General features: G+C 36.0%; 1 protein-coding gene across 1 annotated transcript in view; it reads right to left on the bottom strand.

The window, feature by feature from the left end:
- The window catches only part of LOC109377070 (calcitonin receptor-like), a gene marked incomplete at its 3' end in the record, with an annotated part of 109610 nt that overhangs the window by 19941 nt on the left and 66769 nt on the right, over window positions 1-22900 (bottom strand). The window contains exons 4-8 of the mRNA XM_019633296.1: window positions 20513-20669; window positions 18605-18715; window positions 14950-15062; window positions 10198-10289; window positions 2388-2514 (exon numbers count right to left, since the gene is read on the bottom strand). Of these exons, the coding sequence (XP_019488841.1) occupies window positions 2388-2514; window positions 10198-10289; window positions 14950-15062; window positions 18605-18715; window positions 20513-20669 (600 nt within the window). The remainder of the gene's footprint in view (window positions 1-2387; window positions 2515-10197; window positions 10290-14949; window positions 15063-18604; window positions 18716-20512; window positions 20670-22900) is intronic.

Genomic DNA, 22900 nt, shown 5'->3' with positions numbered 1-22900 from the left:
TTACCTCTTTTTAAAAACAATTTTCATTCTATAAAGGTAATCTAAAGTTACAATTTTGTAAGAAAAAAAAATTCTCTTTTTTCTCAGATGTTCTCATGCACAATAGAATATTGTTTAATTTGGTTGAGACATTTGTAGAATGAGTTTTAAAATTATCATCAGATTAGAAATGTGTCTTAGAAGTGACTTAAACATACACGCTTTGAATTTCTGTGAATTAGATGCAAAAAGAGGACGTCTGAAAAGATTGAGTTTTCACCTGAGAACAAACAGCTTCTAAACCCATGAAAAGCATAAAATTCAATAGGACAATCGATTAAATGTTTGACCTAAAAGAATTTGAGTGTGACTATTTATACAAAACATAATTGTGTTGTATTCACAGTAGTTCTAATATACCATTTCCCCACTTGGGTTTGAAAAGAGCAATTCATTCTCCGGATTTATTCTGAAATACATATTTTTAATTGGACAACAAGGAGTCATATGAAGCTCTCACTCTCATTTCATCATTTCGTAGAAAGGAAAATGGGTTTCTTACTTAATATAAAGAGGAGGATAGACCCGTATCTCCTAATTCCAAGTGCTCTTTGCCTTTCTCTAGACATGATTTCTCTTTTTATATACTTTGATTTTTCTATCCTCTTCCTCATCTCCCTCCAGGCCCCAAGAGCCATAACAACCCTTTCCTCCTTCTGAAGATAATGAGGGTAAGAGTAATTCCTTGTTCCTAGGACTTTTTTTTTNTGTGGGTGTGAGACCCCACAGGAAAGATGAGAGGGAGTCTATTAAAGAATTTACAGTGTTTATAATTTGAGTAAGCACTGCTTCCAGGGTTGATTATTTAATTACTGAATTGCCATTTCTTGGCCTACTTTGTACAGATAATTACTTTCTCAGGGTTGCCACACTTAATGGGAAATAGGAAGACAAAAAGTTGAATCGTCTTTGCTGAGAGACGCTTAGTTAATATTTCTCCATCTGTTTTAAACTTAGTAGGGGTCAGCTTCCCTAATTAAAGGTAGTGTACATGTCAAATTATGCAGTCATCCCTTTGGAATGGCTGGGACCATTTTTTTTTTAAGACACGTCTTCCTTAGGAAATAAATCAAGACAATCAAGAGCACCAGGTAGTAAAGAGGGGAGCAGGTGAGGTTATGTGTGAGACAGGACTGCGTTTGAATCCCTTCTCTAACTGTCCACAGTACAGAGGACACGTGCCTTCACTGAGCCTCAGTTTACTCAGCTAATAATGGCGATCACGTCCACTCTGCACTGGGCTGGGGTTTTATGAGGATTAAATGACATAAGATCACTCGTATTAAAATCAGCATTAAAAAAGAAAACTCATCAAGATAAACCCATTGGGTCTCATTCTGCAGGTAAGGCAGGACTCTGTCTCAGATAACAGGTGCCATGGTTTTAAAAGATAGATCAAAATGCCTTTTTGGATATGTTCACACTACAAAAACTATTAACACTGTTGGGTCCATTAGAAGCTAAATGAAGCTGCTTCCCCATGCCATGCCACTGTCAGGCAGGATGCATGCTCTGGGCAGATTTCATGTGTTTTTGTCACTGGGTTGGCAGAGCTGTCAAATGCCAGCTTTGAAAGATGAGGCTATCTACAGATGCTTGCATAACAAAGTTAAGCAGAGAACCAAAAAAAAAAAACCTATCCCTTGGCCATTCATTTTGTGTTAGATAGCTTCTGTTTGTGCTTTCACGTGCACTCTCCACCCTCCTCCAACTGTCCTGGACCCAGAGAAATGGATCTGTGCATCTCCATCAGGGCTTCCTTGCCCTCTGGTTTCTGGTTAAACTCAGTTTATGGGGACTGTCAGCAGAGATTGGGAGATGACAGTGAGTGAACTAGGGGTAATTAAACCTTTTTTAAAGTTTTACATGGCTCACTTGAGTAAATGCATAGCAACCCATAGCTGAAGTGACTGGCCTAAGCCCAGCCTGGTGCCACAATGCTGAGGGGATTACCTCGGCACACCTGAAACCCATTAGTGACACACGAGCCTACTGGGAAGCACTGCCCTAGTACACCTAGGACTGTCTGTGTTCACCAGATGTTCTCAGTAAACTTCCCATAGATGTTCATAAATTTTTGATTAGTAGTGAAAACTCATGATTTGTTGTATAATTCTTATTTGGTTATAACTGAATTATTCCCAGCCCTTTACTATAGTATATAAAAAATTACTTCCAATAACTGCATAGAAATGATATGTCTTGCTTAATGCAAAACTCAACTAAAAAAGTAAATATGATTACACATGTAAAGAGCTGCTTAAGTCAAGCAATAACTTGAACTGTGTTCACTATTTATGGGTACTATATCCTTAAAAATGAAATTAAAAACATTATGCAGTACTCACCGGATCCCTTCTCACGAGCTCTCCATTGGGCACCACTTCAACCAGGTGGATGATGATAATAATAGAATTCAGAATATAAGTCAGAAACATGTGCTTATGCAGAGTTACCCTTTGGCAGCCAAGGTTCCTAGAAGAAAAAGTAATAAAAAACATTAACCAGTGCCAAAATGTTGAAGTATCTGAGGGGGGAGAAATCTTTTTGGTTAATATTTCCTTTAGCAATAGATGAGAAAACATACAGAAATAAGTGAGGCTGGTCCCATTTTTAAGACTCATTATTACTTTTCTGCCTGATTTTTAGAAACAGTTTTCCAGTCACAGTAGCTCATAGGTTTCAGTCCTCAGGGAGATTTCATACAGCTGAAAGAGTGAGTGATAAAATCACTTTTAATGATAACAAATGTCATGAAATTAATTAAGAGAAGGACGCTTACAAGAGAAACCATTTAGGGTTTAGAGTGTGCTTTAGATAAAAAGTCGACTACTCATTGATATAACCAGGCAGAAATTGTGTGGTAAATGGGACAACAGAGCATAAAGTCAGAACCAAGGCTGCCTGTGACAAAGGATTGAATCCATGTCCTTGATCCATCACACAGACAGACTTATTAAGTGTCCTGACATCCTTCCTTTTTGCCATTTCTTCTAACATCTTTTGATGTCTCATATTCCAACTGGAATCAACTCTGTGCTTCCTCCTTTACACATCCTCCTGATGGTGGAGCTCAGGCACAGGCAAAGAATTTTAAATAGGCTCAAATTTGATCTCATTATGAGGCATATTGTGGTTTGGATCTGACAACACCTATCAAAGGGCTACTGCTTGTTGGATAGCCATTTCCCACCTTTTGGGTGCTAAGTGCTTTGCTGGATTTTTTGTGCCTTTGTCCTCCACTTCATAAACTTGTACATACGTATTTCTGTGAATGTTCCTATGAATAAACATTAGTTTGAATATCCTATTTCACTTTTTGATGCAAATGAAGAAAGCCTGTAGGATGGCTATAACGAAATTGGACTGATTATCCTAGATGAATAAAAATCTTATATTTACCATATTTGATCCAGTCCAAAAATGTTCAGCATAATGCGTCAGTTACTGATGCTAAAAATTGAGCATAGTAACTATCCCTAAAAAACTTCATGGAATAAAGTTAGATCCTAGGAATTTTTAAAAGAAAATTCTGGGTAAAGATGAATAAGAGAATGGTCTGGGTTTACTAATAATGTTTTTCCTAGATTTCCAAATCAAAGGATAATTCATTTTTAATTATTTGTATTAAAAAGTAAATTTAAGTAATGAGGACATCTATCAGAGCATAGTTTGATTATTGTAGCTACATTTTTCAGCTTTTCAGGAAGCACAAACATTAGTAAATTGTTAATATAGGATATTTTAATGTTCCCAACTTGCTGAGCTGGGGTAGAATACAGAACTTTACATTCAGGAGGAAGCCTGTGGTCAAGATGAGGTTTAGAGAAGAACTTTCACACATGAACACACTGTCAAAGGCTAGTTTATTTTGCAGGAGAAAAGTGTTAAGTGAAGCAAACCTGATTGGTTTTATAATAGTGCTATAAAAGTAGGTTGCAAATTTAAGGCTTTCAAAAGAAAATAAATTGTTTCTATGAAACATCATACCCAATATGGAAATGTATAGCTTCCATATTGCAAGTTCAACTATGCCCTGCCATTTCCCATACAGTCATAATAGCATTTTATATTTTCTCACTGGAAGGCAGCTATCTGTGGTCTGATTATTGAATTCAGCCTGGCTTAAACCAATGATGGTTGACATTATCCAGAACTAAGGCATGTGGGTGAATGCATCATACAGTGCTGCTATTCTCATGTCTGGTTTTCTTTTGATCGGGTAGAGTTCAATACTCTGCTGATGTACAACATTAACTTAAAGGACTGGTTAATGTTAACGTTCTGTGTAAACTAGAGCCACCCTCAGGAAAACGTACTTCCTCCACCTTCCGCCTACTCTCAGGCCCTTGTGTGCCTGCTTTGTTTTTTTCTTTTTATCATCTCCTGACATATCACATGTTTGTTGATTGCCTGATATTTTTCCTCCTTTTCTCTCACTAGAATAAAAGTGCTAAAGCAATTTGTTTTGTGTACCTAGAACAGTGTCTAACACATTGTAGGTCTTACTACTCATTTTTTTAAATAAAAATTTTTCTGTAAGAGCAATTTTCCTCTTTCAGCTGTGACCACTAAGCAGTTTTCTGGTACATCAGAGAATTCCATTAAAGGGTAGATGATCTCATATCTTATACTTTGTATCATACTGAACATTTGCCAAATTCTTAATATAGGTGTTAACGATATTATCCTAATAGCTAAAACCTATATATGGTATTGTATTATGTACATAATGAGAAAATGATAATTTAAAGCTGGATTAACTGGTAGGCTCCAAAGGAAGAATATGACTAATATATAATGCCAGCTTCTTATTCTTGAAGGTTGCAATATAATTTCTGCTTATTAAGTTTAAAAATTTTTATTATACTGACTTGATGACATTTACACTGAGCTTTTTGAAGTGAGTTAAAGGTACTTTAAGTTGATTAAAATTCATTCAATAATCCAAAACATATTACTGTGTACTCACTAGAATTCAGACCTTCTGGCATATGTTAGGGGTACATGGATGAACAAAACAGATAACTTCTGCCTTCAGGGACCTTATAATCTATAAAATTGTTTATTCATTATGATAACAGTTCTGAAGGAGACGTATAGGGTGCTAAAGAGGATTAACTAAGCTTAAGATAAGTAATTATGTGTTTAATTGTTCTCAATGCAAATATCTTGTTGCTCGAATGAACATGAGAGAAGCTGACAACATTTTCCTGTGAAGTCTGAAATGTCTTGGGTAGAAACAGCACAAACCTGATGTTAGCTATACTTCCTTCCTCTTGATAAAAAATAGGTATTTAGATGGACAGGACATTACTTACTCTTTGAGTGACAGGCAACCATCAGTACTATACATTCTCTAATAGTGGGAAGATAAGACAACATAATCTACTCCTGTCTTGGCCCAATCAAGGTGTCACTCAGATGTGAAGAAAAGATAATGATCTACTTGAGTATGATTCTCAAGATGTCATATTCTAAGGTTAAAGTGAAATGTCATTTTCATGGTTTTAGTTTACCTGGTGCAAATCTTTCACACTAAAATAATTGTTCCAAATTACTGGTACTGGATGTATGAATGTGTGTGGTCTTGGGGAGCCTTTAGTTGCTTGAGAAAGCATTTAATATTTGCCTTCGGTTTTGCAGATCACATAAACCAGTTTGATATCCTAGGACAAGCAAGAGCAGTATTCACTCCTTATAAGACAATGTAATTATAGTCATATTCAAAGGAAACAAGGAAAGTAGCAAATAAGGAAACAAGTAAAAGTTACTATGAATTTATTGGTGCATGGAAAGTATGCATTTGGAATAATTGTTGTGACTAGTACAAGAAAAGTCATTATCTTCCAGTGTTACTCGACGTTTTCCTTTACCTAGATATCATATTTTGGTCACCATGGACAAGAGAAGTGAGGGGAGGAGAAGGAATGTGAAATAGATTGCATTAAAACTCCTAGAAAAACCTGAAAACACAATACATTATACACCTTTTCCATCTGACAAGAGACTTTTTACCTTTGGATTTAGCACACAATTTTTATCTTTAAGGAATTCCCTTTCATTCATAATTCTTGCTTCCTTTCCTATTACTACTGTTCTATTAGTGAACAGCGTGCCAAAATAGGACCAAAAGTTATTTGGTGTCCTGTCATGTCAAGGGTGGGTTGGGAGAAAGGAGGGCTATCGTTGGTGTTACTGATTTAATGGTTTCTCTGGAGGAATAGAAAGGTGGCCCGAGACGTATAATAGTGGATCTTATACAAGATAAAGAGTTATCTATCCATCCACTGCAGATGTGACCAAATATAACAGGGAGTACTGAGTGAGTAGTGGAGGAATCGGTATTCCTTCTGGAGGTCCCAGTGGAAACCTCCCTTGTTTGTTAATATGGCCAAAGTAATGTAATGTAACGTAAACAAGGTGATGCAGTGAAGAAACCCCGTCTTCCAACATCTCTCTACTGACTTTCTGGCAAAGGTAATTGATGTTTGAAATATTTAACAATCAGTAAGTCATGGGCATCAAGCAGTCAAGATAGATGTTAATGCATTATTGTGCTTTCTAGAGAGTAAACTGTGAGATGTCCCAGTATTTAGACTTATTCCACTGAAATGTCAATTATTAAATTGTAAGTGGAACTGATGGGGTAAGTGAATGCTTTGCAAACTTGCTTAACATGGTCAGGAAACAAACACAATTAAATGTCCACTTGTGTGATTTTCTCAAGCCAGTGTTCCCTATCCGCACCTTTAACTCTCTTGTGGACATTTACTACTGGCATCTAGCAGCGAGGAGAACTGCTGAATTGATTTGATGTTTCTATCTAATCCCTCTCCATAGTATTGCTCCTATTTCCCCCAGCAAGGTCCCAAACCAAACACCATCCTAAAGAGGCTGTCTTCATCCCTAAGCCAGTGGACCACAAGTAACCTTACATCATCCTGAACATTATTTTAACTCTGCCACTTTTGTACAGTTAGGATCTTCAGTATTGCCTCTTCTGTGATTTAAATTACTGACAAAAATGTTTTTCGCTCTCTTGAAGAGGGCCTAGCAGCTCAATTTTCTTCTTTAAAATAACAAAGACTTTATATGTACTTTTCTCCATGTATTTTCTGATAGCACAAGCAACATGATTCTTATTTATTTCAGGGTCCCAGAGCCTTGCCTGTTGCCTACACTGGCATGCTCAGAATAAAACCACAGTATGATTAGAGGCATGCCTTGATCTCATTCTGAGTAATATCCCAGGATTTTTAGCAGCAAAGTATCGGCAGGTCCACAGCCTGTCGTATATTCAGTAACTTTGAATTCCCCTGTAGGCCTTCTTAGCCCCATGCTTGGAGGAGGACGCTTGCAGGGTTATTCCTTTTTATAGACCCTTTAAGGCACATTTTATGATTTTAGAGTGAGATTTCAATTGGATGGTTATGAATGGGGCACTAGGTGTCAGAAGTGGAGCTAGGTATGACTTCACATTTTGGTTTCATGGCAGTTTTATGAAATTGATTGGGTTTTTCAAAATAACTCAACCCTGAGTATGTAGAATTAAGCAAAGGAGTGCTGATTATTGTTTTGCTCAGATTTCACACTGATGATGCCATATAATTGCATAAATCATAAAACCTTATGTTGTAATGTACAGTAAAGACCATAAGGCTGAGGTTGAGTGTTTGAAAACAGTGTGGGGAGAACGTTGCTAAAAAAGATAAATTTCAGTGATAGATCAGAATTACCTTTTATTTTTCATAATTGCTTTAAATATATCTGAAATGCAAATGTAATGGGAAAAATGTGAAGAATCAGAAACATATTTTATTTTTAAGAAAACAGATGCCTTTGATATTTTTAGTTTGGGTAAGTATAACATCAGATTAAGAACAAGTATAAAAATCAGATATGACTTTTTCTGGATTTGAAAGTTTAGCATGTTAGCATGTGTTTTTCACATCTTTTTTTTTTCCTTCTTTTTTTCTCTTTTGTTTTTTCACATCTTATTTGTTCCTTGTGTGTGCTCTAGAGAGCCAGCTATTTCAGTTTATATCTTCCCATTACTAAATTCAGATTATAAACCAGTAAGACTTGTTTTTCCTCCCAAAATTTGTTCAGTAGGTTTTTGGGATTGAGAGGTAGTAAGACAAAATCAGGTGCTTCCTAGACAATCTGCACCCATATCTTTCCAAGGGTCTGTCTGACCAGATTAATTTTGTTTCAGGGCTTACTGGAGTTGAGAAATATTTTATGTTGCCCTTGTGCTGCACTTTTAAACACCCATTTTCAGTGGCTTAATATAGAAATGGTTGTCAAAACATTCTTTTTTTTTTTCCTTCCTGATTTGGCTCTCATACCCCGTCACTTATTTAGGTGACTGGAGAAATAAAGAACTAAGAAATTCCCCTTGACATTTTTTTTATCTTTAAAGGCCTGAATACATTTTTTAGTTACACCATTACAAAAGTGGGGGCTTTTTCTTTCAATTTCCTTAAGGTTATGTTAGCATTTTTTAAATAATAGACTTTCAGTGATAGACTTTTTAATCAAAGTTGTATGGGAGCCATGATGTACTTATTTATTCACCATGGTCAGATGCCATTGAAAAATGAACAGACATTTCAAGATTAATCATGCAATATGATTACTCTGCTGTACTGACCACTGTAATTGAAAATACTCTTTTATTTTAATTCTAGTAATTAATCCCTTGTGTCTTGTTGCTTTGTTTATGTCATTTTCCTTTTAAACCATGTATGGAAGGAGTTAATTCTCTGTTTATTTAAGTTGTCATTTGCTACTGATTTAACAAAAAATTGCTATTTAGTCATGTTGCTAGGTCAATCTATGAAATTTTAAGTACATAAGATATAGACATTTTATATATATATATATATATATATATATAATTATAATATAAGATATAGGCAAAGATTTAAAAAGGATAAAAAATAATAATAGCTGTGTTAAGGGTGAGTGTACAGGTGATTCTCTCCTTGGTTTAATTTTCTTTTTTTTCTAAAGGCTTATATTACATTTAATAGTATTAATTTCGAAAACATTTCAAACTTCCATGAAGAATAGTGACGTGTTCGATGTAGGTTCAATTTTCTTTAGTATTATCATGATAATATTTTAATTAAAATTCCATTATTCTATTTATGAGTCACTGTGTATTTAATTACATAGCACATCTTTAAAATGTAAAGGATTATTTGCCGTCTGGGCCTATGAAGGAGCTTTTCTTAATAATTTGTTTAATACCACCATAACAATAAAACTATTAGTGGAAGGAGACCCCCATGGCACTACAGAAGTTAGCAGAATTGTTATGAGAATGTAATGTAGTGCCTCCTGCCTTTGATTTGAAGAAATTACATTACATTTAGGACATGTTTTTAGAAAGAAATTTAACATATATTACTATCTCATATATATTATGAAGTCACTCCTGAACATACAGAACCAATGTTTTAAACTCTCCACTATTGTGAAATCAGCATCTGTATCAACTCAATCATTTTGCCATAGATGATGCAATCAAGTGCACAGACTCAGCCTTAGAATAGAAACCATCATTGAAATTTTATTCCTCAGAGTATCTTAAAAGATACTTGCAGTGAACAGTGCTAGGTTTGCAAAGGCAATAAATTGGCACTTGACATTCACCTTGACCTTGGCTGGATGAGTCAAGGCCAGAAGGGAGATTTACCTTCCTTCTCTGGGCAAACACTATCAGAGCCTCACAACCCCACTTCTTTCCTGGCTAAATCCACTCATGATACAGCTCATTATGAGGCAGGTGCACTTGAACTTGGAGCCATGGCCTCCATATTTTAGAGTGGGGGTAAGAGAAGGAGGATGATCTTCTTCTCAATACTTCACGGAAACTTAGCCATGTTAACACAGTGTACTTATGGGCTCACAGGACTATTTCATTCTGTGGAGGAGGAATACTACCTTTTAAAATTATGTGAATCTATCCTATTTTCCTCAAAGGGTTAGAAGCATATTTTAATTAATATAATTTTTCTTGCTACTTCATGACTCCCATGTCTGTTATGATTTGCAGAACCCTTACCCTGCAAAACTTTTGCAGCTTTTTCTATGTATTTCAGTACCTTAAAAAAGAAAATAAAAAGCAGGTGTTATAAGGGTACTTACTTGTAATACATGAAAATCCCCAGCGAAACCGCTAAGGTGAGAATCGAAATAGAGTGACCCACAATAGCCAAGTAGTACAGAACGTATGCATTCTGGAATAACAACAAACAAACAAAAAGTTACAAAAACAAATAGGAGAATAAATGAGTATAAAAGAAAGAAAATCATTTCTATTTTTAAATATCAGTGTAAATCAACAATGGTTTTCCTCCTTCAAAAAAAAAACCCTGCTAAAATTATGACAAATATTTCAGGGAATTAAATTGTGTTGAATTATAATTAATTGGATTAACAGATAGAATATTATAAGATTAAGAATATGCATGATGTAGTGAGGAGAACATAAGACTGAATTCATCAGAGCTGTTCTTTACTCAGAGTATTATCACTAAGTCTTTTTAAAAATATTTTATTGGGGAATTGGGGGAGGGGGACCAGCCAAGTTGTTGTTCTTCAGTCTTCGTTGTGGAGGGCACCAGTCGCCATCTGGTTGCCCTTCGGCAGCTCATGGCCTCTAAGCTCAAGGTGCTGTGTTCAATCTTAGTTGCTGGTGGGCGTAACCACCATCCCATGCGGGAGTAGAACCAGCAGTCTTGTTGTTAAGAGCACATGCTCGATCCACTGAGCCATCTGGGCGGCAGCTCAGCTCAAGGTGCCAAGTTCAGTCTTAGTTGCGGGTGGGCGTAGCCACCATCAAACAGGCAATCTTGTTGTTAACATCAGCTAAGCCATCCTGCCACCTATTTGCAGCTCAGCAACAGCTCAGCTAGGGCGCAGCATCACTGGACCATGTGGGAATCGAACCAGCGGCCCTGTTGCTCAGCGCTTGTGCTCTTAAGCCAACTCTTAACCAACTGAGCCACTCAGCTGGCCCCATCACTAAGTCTTTGTTTCTCTCCCACAAATCAGTCACTTCACCTCTCTAGACCCAGTAGTCCCCACCTGTAAAATAATTTGATTGGACTAGATAATTTTTAAAGCAATTATATGCTTCTTATAAAAAATACTGTTAGATACTGGGATACAGAAATATTGGATGTAAAAGGATAGGAAAAGATGACCCAGGTAAACAGTAACAATAAGAAAACAAGTAATATCATACAGGTCCAGATGTTAAGTCAGAAAACTATAACAATTTAAAATTTCTATGTACCTAATAGTATAAACTCAAACCATATAAATCATAAAGCAAAAAGTGATAATTCCTGGTAATCAATAGAACATGCAGACAAATAAAGTCAAGCTATAGAAGGTTTGAACATGATTAACAAATTTTACCAATTTATACATAATAAACTCTGTACCCAACATCTGCAGAATACCTATTCTTTTTAAATGCTCGCTAAATATTCAAATTATATTTATCCAAATTGACATATACTAGTCGGTAAAGCAAATCAAGCATATTTCAAATAATTGAAATCTTAAAGAGCATCTTCACTGATCACAATAGTGTAGAAATCCTTAATAAAAAGATAACTTAAAAAACACTCTCATATTGTGAGAATTGAGCAATATATTTCTAAATGACCATTGGATCAAGGTAGAACTCACAATGACATACCAAAAATTTTTAGATAGAGATAAAGCTGTATAGAGGGAAGTTTAAAGACTAAAAGGCATATATGACAAATGGAGAAGGTTGAAAATCAATTATCTAAATTTCTATCTAAAGGAGTTAAGACAAATAGGAAAATTAAACTCAAAGAATGAAAAAAAGGGAAATGGTAATAATAAAGAGAACTTGAACATACAATTGAGTGGATCAACAAAGACAAAACTGAGTTCATAAAAAAATTAATTTCAACCCTCCCTGGAAAGACTGATCAAGGCAAAAAAGACCCAAGAGAAATGAAAATATATGTCCACACAAATGTTTATAGCAGCATTTTTCATAATAACCAAACAGTGGAAACAACTCCAGTGTCTATCAATGGGTGAGTGTGGTTTATCCATAGAATCGAATACTGTTCAGCCATAAAAAGGAATGAAATAGAGATACAAGCTGTAACATAAATGATCCTTAATAACATAATGCTAAGTGAAATAAGCCAGTCACAAAAGATAACCTATTATATAATCCCATTAATATGAAATGTCCAGCATTGACAAATCTATAGATACAAAGTAGATTAATGGAAAATAATGTTAAATCTAAATCACTTACTTATTTTATCCTCACAGTTTTATGTGTTCCAATGTTAGCTTTTATATTTGTGATGACTATGGGAGGGATATTTGGGGGGCAGGTGGGCCTTAGGCACTCCTTGGATAGTACGTAGATGATTTTTTCTCTATTTATTGATGGGTACCATCCCCCAAACGTATAACTTGTTTTTAGAGTTGGTTACCCTTTATTCTATGTTTTGGGGAAAAGAAAGAAACTGCAATAGTCATTGGATGGATGGAAAAAAAACCCCAGAGGCTCAAAGAGGACCATTGACTTGAAATGAGGACAACAGTCTCTTGACTTCTCCTCTTAAGTTCCTTCCATAGTTTAGTGGGTCCTGGCATGAATGCAAATATAGTGTAGATAAGTTGGATGATTTCTATGAAGTGCTTTGAATTCCTGGGAGAAATGTGGTATTTCTGTATAAATCATTATCCTTGAACATTTTGATTCTTGTTAGGGTCCTTGGGAAGGTTCTGAGGTTAAAATGTAAATTCTGCTAAAAGGCTATGAAAGCATGCAGAGTCCTTTGGTAATTTGCCTTATTGCTAGACAGAAATATTGCCTTTCTAAGGCCTTAGAATTTCAAATGAACTGGTCAACTTCTGAATTGTACCTGTTGCACCAATGACCAAACATTTACACATTGTTTGCCATTTTCATTGTTGCTACTACCCTCCTAACAGTGCTTTTTATCCTTGCAGTAATGATAATAAAGTTGGAATAGTTGGTTTATATCTAGAGCTGATAAAGACTTCTAAATAGCTTATAGGTCCCTTCTTAGGAGGTATTTAGGAATCTTTGCAAGAAAACACCCAGTTCCAGTCTTTTCTCCCAGGAATTCATTTTCTGGCGATTTTTCTAACTTCACTGCCAGACAAAAGACTAGGAGTGGCATTTCTAAAAGTTCTTCCTTTTAAATAGTTTAACATTTGAAATTCCTTTGCCATTTAAAATACTGTTTTTAATTTGGATATATATCCATGTCCTTATCCTCTGTCAGTATTTTATTTTTCTTCCTGCATATTTTGTTTCTAAGAAAACTTCATATAACTTAATTCATCTCCCTTCAGTTACCTCTACAATACTTTAAAAATATTTATTTTTCTGAAATAGAGTTGTCTAAATGTGTAAGATTTAACCTACAGCTCATAATTTAGCTACTATTCTTGTGTCATTCTTAAGACTGAGAAGTGGTTGGGTTGTTTTATTTGTTCGTTTGTTTGTTTGTTTGTTTGTTTTTTGATAAATTCTAGGTTGGTTTCTTCAAAACAACGTTTGCCTGCATATAGATGGAAGATTTGTGCAAAGAATTTCAATCATTATATTAGGTGCCTGGGGGGAGCATTTATCCTGAAAATAGTTTATTTTCTTCTCAGATATGGCCAGAGTGTGTGAGAATGTCAAATATGGCAGCACTGAGAATTATTTATTTGGATCTGCACTCTTTATAACAATTCAGTTAACAGAATTATAATTTTTTTCTGTAAAATCATAATCGGCACTCATTAAGGAAATTCCATGTTCAGTGACATGTCATTTCAATCAGCCCTTATTAAGGAAGTACCTCTCCATTAGGATTTAGACGTGCACCTGAGTTTCAGGGGTAACTAAGCCATTTGTGAAGCGGTAACTGGCTTTGGTGCCTTCAGCTTGTACCTATGATAAGGTGTCCCTCTAGCAACTGGTCTCTAAGTTATCTGTTTATCTTGGTTGTTTTGGGTTGTTGTTTGTTTTGTTTTTAATAAAAGGAAAATTTTCTATACTCCTATGGCTTCTGGTATGCTTTTAGCTTCCAACCTTGCAATCAGTTAGCATACAGACCTATCTTTGAAGGAAACAATAGATTTTTTGTTGTACCCACCAGGGTTGCTCAGAGATGCCCCATGTGGCTTTTAAATAATGACCAACTGTGTCTCCCAGTTCTGTGGGAAGAGGAGGTGGCCTGGTCATGGGCTTTGTGATCTTTTCAGATTTCTGATGCATCGACTTAAATGTTTCTAAGCAGAGATACTAAACATATTTAATAGCCACTAAGGCACAAGTACTAACAAATCAGAATGGATTTCTACTGAAAATAACCTAAACAGCCACACCTTTATCAACAAGCTGATGAGAAGCTCCCTTATAAGGGTTCCTTTAAGGCCTGATGGTAAAGCTATCATGAACATCTTCGGGCAGGGACGGGGGCAACCGTTGGCTTGTGACTTATGAAAAAATTTGTCGTTTTGGAACTCTTCCATGCGAAGAGAGATCTTAAAGAGGCCCTGAAAATGCTGCCTAATATCTGACATTGTAGGGAATCCCATCATCGGTTTCATGGGCCCTATTCCCCTTGATATAAATGGCCTGATTCTATATGCTCATGAAACTCTGATTGACACTGAGTGCCAACCAAGAAGTACAATGTCGTTTTCTCTAAAGCCACTTCCAAGAATCCCAAGGACTTAGAGGCCATTATGTGATATCCTTCTATAATAGAGGTTTGCTCCTTGGTAGCAGGTACTTTACAGTTATGCATACATTTCTATGTACCAATAATGGCATTCTCACCAAATATTGAAATTTGACATAGAACCTACCTTCAGTTTATCAGGAGTGAAAGCGTTACACATGCTGTAGTTAGACCAGGTCTTATTGCTCTCAGGATGTCTGTACCAAGCCCCGTTTTCATCACAGTATTTTGTAACCTTTTCTGTTAATGAAACATAACAGATATTGCATTATTATTTCAAAATATCAAGATGGAAAAAGAACAAATTAAGGCTTAAAAACAATTCCAAAGTGTTAATCACTTTATAGAACTTAAATGTGAATATCAGTCAACAGAGACTACAATGAATCTACTAGCTTATGCAGGTGTTTTAATTATACAAGGTGTTTTAATATGCGTTGTCTCATTTTATCTTCAGCAAAGCTGTGAAAAGAAGACATTGCTGTCTTCATTTACAACAGGATACAGACAGTGAGCGATGTTGTGGGATTTGAAGTCAGCGGATAGGGGGTGAGCTAGGATTTAATCCCACACCGGTCAGATTCCAAAGTGCTACCTATACTCTACCTCATATTTTTTAACATTAAACTTCTGATTTTAGATAGAACTATGTGACTAAAAGAGCGAGACAATGCTTTTCTTCATTTATACACAATATTTCTTTATTAGTTTGGTTGCACGAAACTTCAGTTTTTGTGGGTCACAAGGTCAAGTACTGGCAATTTCATATCGTTCAATTCAATAGAACGAAGAAGTCCAAAACTAAGGGATAGACATGTCAAGAGATGATTTTTATGTCTCTCAAAAAGATTTCATTTAAATGGCCTCTCTTTGTCTCACAGAGAATATATTAGGGATTCATTGATTTAGCTGTCACTGTTTTAAAATCATCTCTTAGGTGATGGTGAAATTGGCTGGTTCAGCTGGATTGGCATATTAAAGGTCTCTGCATTTGCTATGGGCCAGGCACTGTGCTAACAGGCATTTTGCAGAATTATCTTCTTAAATTTTAATAATGACCATTTAAGGTGGGTTTTGGCCGTCCCATTGGACATATGAGGAAACTGAGGCTCAGAGAAATTAAGTAAATTCCCTGCCATAGCTATCAAGTAGTGAGGCCAGGGATCATAGCTTTGATTCGAAAGCTATGGCAAGGCTAGTAAGCTCTGCATTTAACCTTACGGTCCTGTGGCCAAGTTACTTCTAAACACTTTATCCCAGTGACCCAAAGAAGCAAAAATAATTTTGTTTGACTACAAGATAGCATTTAAATTCTAACCCAACTGGCTATACAATTGGAAGAAAAAATATATCGAATTAAATAAAATGGAAATAACAAACAAGTAAACATTAAAATGGATGTGCTTGCCAAATTTAATTTGAATTATTCAAACTTTCTCTAGTTTTCTGATGTACCTCTGCAATGTGTTTATTGCCTCAGAGATGATATAACAATCATGAATTGGTATAACATGCAAAGAGATTTTACCAGTGTATTTGAAACCCATGCCAAGTTTTGATTTTTAATAATTTCTTAGGGAAAATATGTTTGGAAAGCATTTTGCTTCATTGGCTTAGGCAAGGACCTGTCACACCTATGGATAACCCTTTTATATATGGCTTTTTTTTTTCTTAGCATAGGGATGTGGAAGTCAGAATCATATACTAATGTTTGGAGGACACGGACATTGCTTAAGCGTGAAGGAAACAATCCATGTTAAAAAAATGATTTGGCTGAAATATCACTGAGATCTGATTTTATTGTCAGAAAGTTGGTTTTGCTTTATTAAGCTTCTCTCAAACATTGTCTTAGGGATAGATTAATTTCTCTGCTCTAATCTGGATTCCAGAAACTTTCTTGCCTAGATTTACCGTCTGATGGCTGTTTTCGATCTTAACTAATGTCCTCATGTTCAGTTTATGGGTGATAACCTCTTGTCATTCATTGTCAGTGAATGAGAAAAACCAGATAGGCTGGTTGACCCTGAAATGCGGTAGAAATTCGAAAAAAAATGGAAAGTCATGGTTGATTTTCCATAGTCTGTTAAGCACAAAACAAACACTGATTCCTCTTTTCAAAACGCGATTCCTAGTCCAGATCAGAGAATTCAAAGAAAATCCTCCTTTGTCGGGACCCTGGTATTCCCTTCCACCAATTGGATGGTCTCTCTTCCATGGATACACGAAGGACACTGAAGGAAGAAGGTGGATGAGTGCTGTGAGGTGTGGAGGGGTGACTGTGCTCTGTTACATCATATCTTTGTAGAAGAGATATCAGCTTATGGTGGAACGACCTGCTTGCCTGGGGCCTTGTTCCCACAGCCAGCCAGTTTCAACATCTAGAGCCCCTTAAACACCCTCTGCAGGCTCAGGCTCACTCTACTCTCAGGAACAAATTTCATAGGGACTTACATAGTGTGTCTATGCATATAGCTGGACCCAACTTAACTTTCAGTTTCTGGGTCTCCTTTATAACTCCCTTTTCAGTGTCTTAATCCCAAATACATTTCAATGGGATCTATTTTCTATCTAGTTCCTTGGGACAGAGCTTTTCTGGCCCTGAGACCCACAGTTTCAGGAGCCAAGTGGCTACTAGCTTTCACTCCTCTGGGACCCACCTTCCGCTATCTCATCTGATACTAGGCCCTGCCTCCTGCAGGCACAGCTACTTAGCACACTGGTTGAACTTTCCTGGCACTGGTCACTTTCTTAATTGTTTAACACTTTTTCACCTTGGCTGCGCATTAGTCACAAGCAGAGCTTTTAAAACTCCGGATGCCCTGCCTTGTACTCCAAACTAGTTAGATCACAATGTTTGAGGTGGGACTAGGCATCGGGATTTTTAAAGTTTCCCAGCTTCTTAGCCAAGTTGAGAATCACTCATTTACTATTAGCACCTCCCCAGTCCCATTCTCCACTCCCATTGGTCCAGTCTCTAGATTGAGGCTGTTAGTCGACCTCATATGCCTCCTCATTCCTCCGCATTGCTCCTGACCACTAACCACGGAGCACCTTGGATTCCAGACCTTTTATTTATGTGGGTATCAGACGGTTCTAAGAAATACAACTTCAGCCCTCTAGCTTCTCACTTCACTTTGTACCTGGTATTCTGAGACATTTATCCTGCCCAAGCATCTAGCTCAACTTCCAATCACACCAGTGTGACTAGCTTGAGGCCTGAAGGAAAAAACATGCCATCCCCGAAAGTTCTAAAAGTATTCAATCTGCACAAATTTATATGGAGATTTAGCAATGCTGTGTCTCAAATGCTTTTTCAAGACTGTTGCATTGACTTATACAGAGAGGGTTAGGTAAGAGCTTAGGAGGCTTGGATTCACTTGTGGATTTGTGTCAAATATTGTGTGAATATAAAATGAGACACAGTCGTCCCCCTTATCCACAGGGCATATGTTCCAAGAACCCCAGTGGATGCCTGAAACCCCAATAATACTATACCCTACACACATTATATTTTTTCCTATGTAAATTGTTGGTTTTTACTCAAAACATAATAGAATTTATGATGAGTGTGCACAACTGAGCAGCAATGTGACTTAAAACATAAGGATAGCCTGTTGTATGTGTGCGACTGGGTACTATTTCCTTTATGGAAATGCCTCAGCACATACTAAAATGTGTAGAGTATGATTAGGTAGGTATATTTTAGATCTGATTTTCTTTCCAGGAGCATGAAAACTCTAGAAGCTTCATAGCAAAATGTAAAATAAAAATAAACATATTACCTATCGGATCAAAGTCGGGAAAATAATCGGGGCAGTGCTGTTGGGTCACTACTCCAGCCGGTGTGTCATCCCAGCACAGCCATCCATCCCAGGTGCGGTTGCAAAATGGACCTGGACATTTAGAAAGACATGAACATTGTCAAACACTGCAGAACCCTCAGCAGGATTGAACAGTGCAGCGACAGTTACTCTGGGGCTCTTTGGATATTGAAGTATTAAAAACAACAGTAGCAATAGCAGCAGCAACAAAACAAAGACATTAGCTTTACTGACTATGGATGGAATTTACACTTTTGTAAGGTTTTCTGCATTTGTTCCTCATAGACACACGTCTTCTGCATGAAATCTTTTCTCCAAAATCTTTTGTTTAAAATCTCTCCAGAAATGCTTGCTGTGAGAGAACTCTTGTGAAGGTATATGCAATATAACCCTTGGGTAAAAGGCTTACCTTGAAAAAAAAAACCAAAACTATGCAGCTTTGAAGCATATGTTATTGGGTTGTCGGGAAAGTGACACATTTTTGCAACGAAAAACAGAAAAAATGCATCATGACTTTTCCGACAACCCAGTATATCCTACTAACCACTAACCTTCAAAGGGGTTGCCTTGGGTGGTTTTAGCCTTAATCCCAGGGTGATGCAGTTGTTCAGAATCCTACTGAAGTTGCATTTGCAGCCAGTTGGATCACATATGTAAACAGTCTTAGTACTTTAGAATAACACTTTATTAATGGCTAAAATAATGCTCAGTGTGATCACTTTATGTATTCATCAACGATGGCTCCAAGTGGTTTCTCACTGCTTTCAAAAATTAAACCTACCCTAAAACATGAAGATTTGTCTCTATAAAGAGATATAATAAAGTTTTAAATAACGATCAATAGCAAAAAGTTCAACCTCCTAAGATAACTAAGACTAAAGTGAAGGTGACTGCGCTCACTTAATCTCTGGAAATACCAGTTTTCTCTTTCTATCATTTCATTTGCTTAGAGAAATGGTTTCTTTAGGGAGGTAAGTTGCATATAATGCCTCTTCAGGTTCTTAAAAAACACTGGAACTACTGCAGACAGGAAGATTAACATGCATCTATCTTCTGATTGACTTAGTTTTTTGTTTAAAGAAAAATGCTAAAAATGAGAACTACAGATTAAAACTATTTGAAGGCAAACTATGTATAGTAATATTTATAGTATATTTAACTAATTTTCCCCTCTACCAAGAGTATTGTCTTAGAATACACAAGGGAATACAAGATCTTGTTGGGTCTCATAGAATGATTTAGGGGACAGGGGAGAGAATGAAAATAGATGTAGCAATGCTTGGCCATCGTACCCTCCCTTTTGTTTCCTCTGGGCACTTTATAGCTAACAGAATATGCTTGGCCCCAAGCATATTTGAGCAATCACATAAAACATTATAGAGAAGGTGATAGATAAACAATGTCTGCCTCAGAGATATCTTTTTCTATTCCTCTAGGGATTGGAGGTAGAAAAGGAGAAGGAATAGTATGAGTTGCCAACCAATTGACAGCTAAGGGAAGATAGTGCCTAATTAACCCAAACATGACAAGGTTTTGACAGGTTCCACTGGAGGCAAATTCTCTGCCCGCCATTTTCCAATTTCCTTCCTGTCATTTTCCAATTCCTGTCCCTCACTTAGTTCTGCATTGTTCCTGCTTGCCATGTGTGAATACTGAGTTCTTGCAGTAATTTTGTCATAAGTGCAGATGTTAGCCAGAAAGTCTTTGGATGAACTTGAGCAAAGAAATTATGCATGTCTGCTGTATGAAAACCACTGTTAAAACTGCTGGCCTGTTAAATTAAAATTAGTCAACACATATTTACTCATGGAAGAAAATAAACCTTCAATGATGTCTGAAACACACGTTTACATACATCCTTCTTTTTACCTTCTCCTTGGTATGGGGGTAACTGTTGCATTCGGTTATAGCATTTGAACTGTGCATCCATCATTTTCCTTCGTCCTACGATGTACAGAAATGGCTCAGACTCTAGTCCTGGAGGGTAGGTGTCATTTGCAGAGGTAGGAAGAACTGGGGTTGGGTGCTGTATTAAAAACAAAAATCAGTTACTTATAGAGAGTAAAGATGGATATATACGTAAATAAATAAAATAATAAAAAGTTTGAAAACATTTATTTTTCTTTCTATAAACAACAATTATGCATTGTCTCCATGTAGAATATTCTCGCTTTATAACTAATAAGTGTTCATATTTCATCTGCAAAATCTACCTACAAATTTCATATTTGTACTTATTCCATTCACTATTGAAAATATATAGCACCCATCAAACTCATGCACCTCTTTATCATATGATTTTTAATTTTATTATCATTGTAAAGTTTAGATGTAAATAAAGCAAATAACCTGATTTCCAAAAAATACTAATATTAAATCAACTTTGCCTTCTTTGGAATGCTTAAGAATCATGACTCATGTTATTAAAAATAGATATATTATTGCACTAAGTAAACTTTTTTTTTGGATTTCTTCAGTTGATTTTTATTTGTGCTGAGACTGTACACAATGCCAAAAATTTACCCCATTTATTCCATAGAACAAACACATCTGTTCTTCTGAGATATTCTGCCTTGGATAATTAGCTTTAATCTCCTATACATGACCTATACAGGGTAATTCATTTCCATTGCTGAAAATCAATGCAAATCTTGAATATTTCTCTTAGATCTTTTGCATTTTCAGTACAGGCTGTCATTAGTTTTGTCAGTCTTAGTTGATTCTCATAACTATCATAGGTCCTGTTTATCAAAGTTGGTGTGTGTGTGTGTGTGTGTGTGTGTGTGTGAATAATTTGACTAAAGATCATGTAAAGATCATGGTGTCCTCACAATAAATGATATTAATGATTGGTTCAGTTTATGCATCTATTTTAGATTTTCTGTGGCTGTAATCTTAGAATTTTTAGTTGATATGAGAATGATCATTTGATGTATTGTTTATTTCTGGGTCATTTTCTCACTATCTTCAAATCAAATTAGAAGATGGACTATATCACATATAAATCTTTTCTGTCACTTATATTAGATATTTTAGACACCAGGGACTATTTTGCTTAAGCTTGGCAGTCTTTCCGGAAGTAACGTTCTGAATTTGATCTTTAAATGGACTGGCCAACCAATTAAGAAATGTTCCTGCACTAGTTGGAAATTCGTGGAAGACATGAGGAGGCAGTATGTGTAAACGTATCAAGTGAAAACACTATACTTGTATTTTCAATTACAGCATTATTTGGCTTAACACAGTTTTAACATCAGTAATAGTGGAAATAGGACCATATGAAAGGGGAGGTAGAGTTCATGCAGATGACAGTAGTGTCAATCTTATCTTTCTTGCCATATTGAAACAATCTCCAGTGTACTTGGTGTGGAGCTGGTTCAGTGGAGATTGTTTCAACACTGAAGGAATGAGGAAGTGGAACCTTGTTGTTACGTGAGCCATAATAATCTCAGTCTGCTCCTGGTCTGGTTCATGTTTCAGCATTGATAATGGAATTTTTTCAGGGGTAGCTGAATATTTCAGTGACTTTGTTTTGAAAATAACATATGCATGGAGGCATTCTGTTATGTATGTATGTATAACATGTATTAGATATACTTGCAGACACATATATAATTATATATATAGATATGTATAAGTATGTATAATGATTTATATGCAGAAGGTGCCAAAAATGTATTTTAAGAAAGGAATACTCTACTAAAATGGTAATACCCAATATATAGCGATAACAAAAGATGAATATAAGTCACGTTTGACTCCTGCAATTACAAGAGGTGTTCAAAGTGGTTACCATCAGCATCCAGACATTTCTGATTATGGTGAACTACTGCTTGAGCAATGTTGACCAAAGTGTCCACTTGTATACATTTTTTGGCACCCCCATATAATTACTTATATATAAATTATTATATGTAATTTCAATCATGGAATTACTACTGCTGAAAAATAACACATATATAAATTTCATAACGTTTATTGAACATATTAAACTTTTTGTTGATAATTTTATACAACTAAAAATTGCTAGTGAGGTGGTATAATTTTCAGCAATAAAGAAGCAAATTTGAAGCAGTAGTGATAAGATAAAACTACCAAGCAATGTAAAAGATTTAAAAATATTCTACTTATCATAATGTTATGTATGTATGTATGTATATGTATACATATATATGTGTGTATGTACATACACACAAATGTATTTGGGGGATGTAAATAAATATATGATTTTATGCTCACATGAAGATAGAAATGAGA

Source organism: Hipposideros armiger, unplaced genomic scaffold (assembly GCF_001890085.2).
Source record: "Hipposideros armiger isolate ML-2016 unplaced genomic scaffold, ASM189008v1 scaffold_1279, whole genome shotgun sequence".
Taxonomy (NCBI): Eukaryota; Metazoa; Chordata; class Mammalia; order Chiroptera; family Hipposideridae; genus Hipposideros; species Hipposideros armiger.
This window is presented reverse-complemented; position numbering and strand designations above follow the sequence as displayed.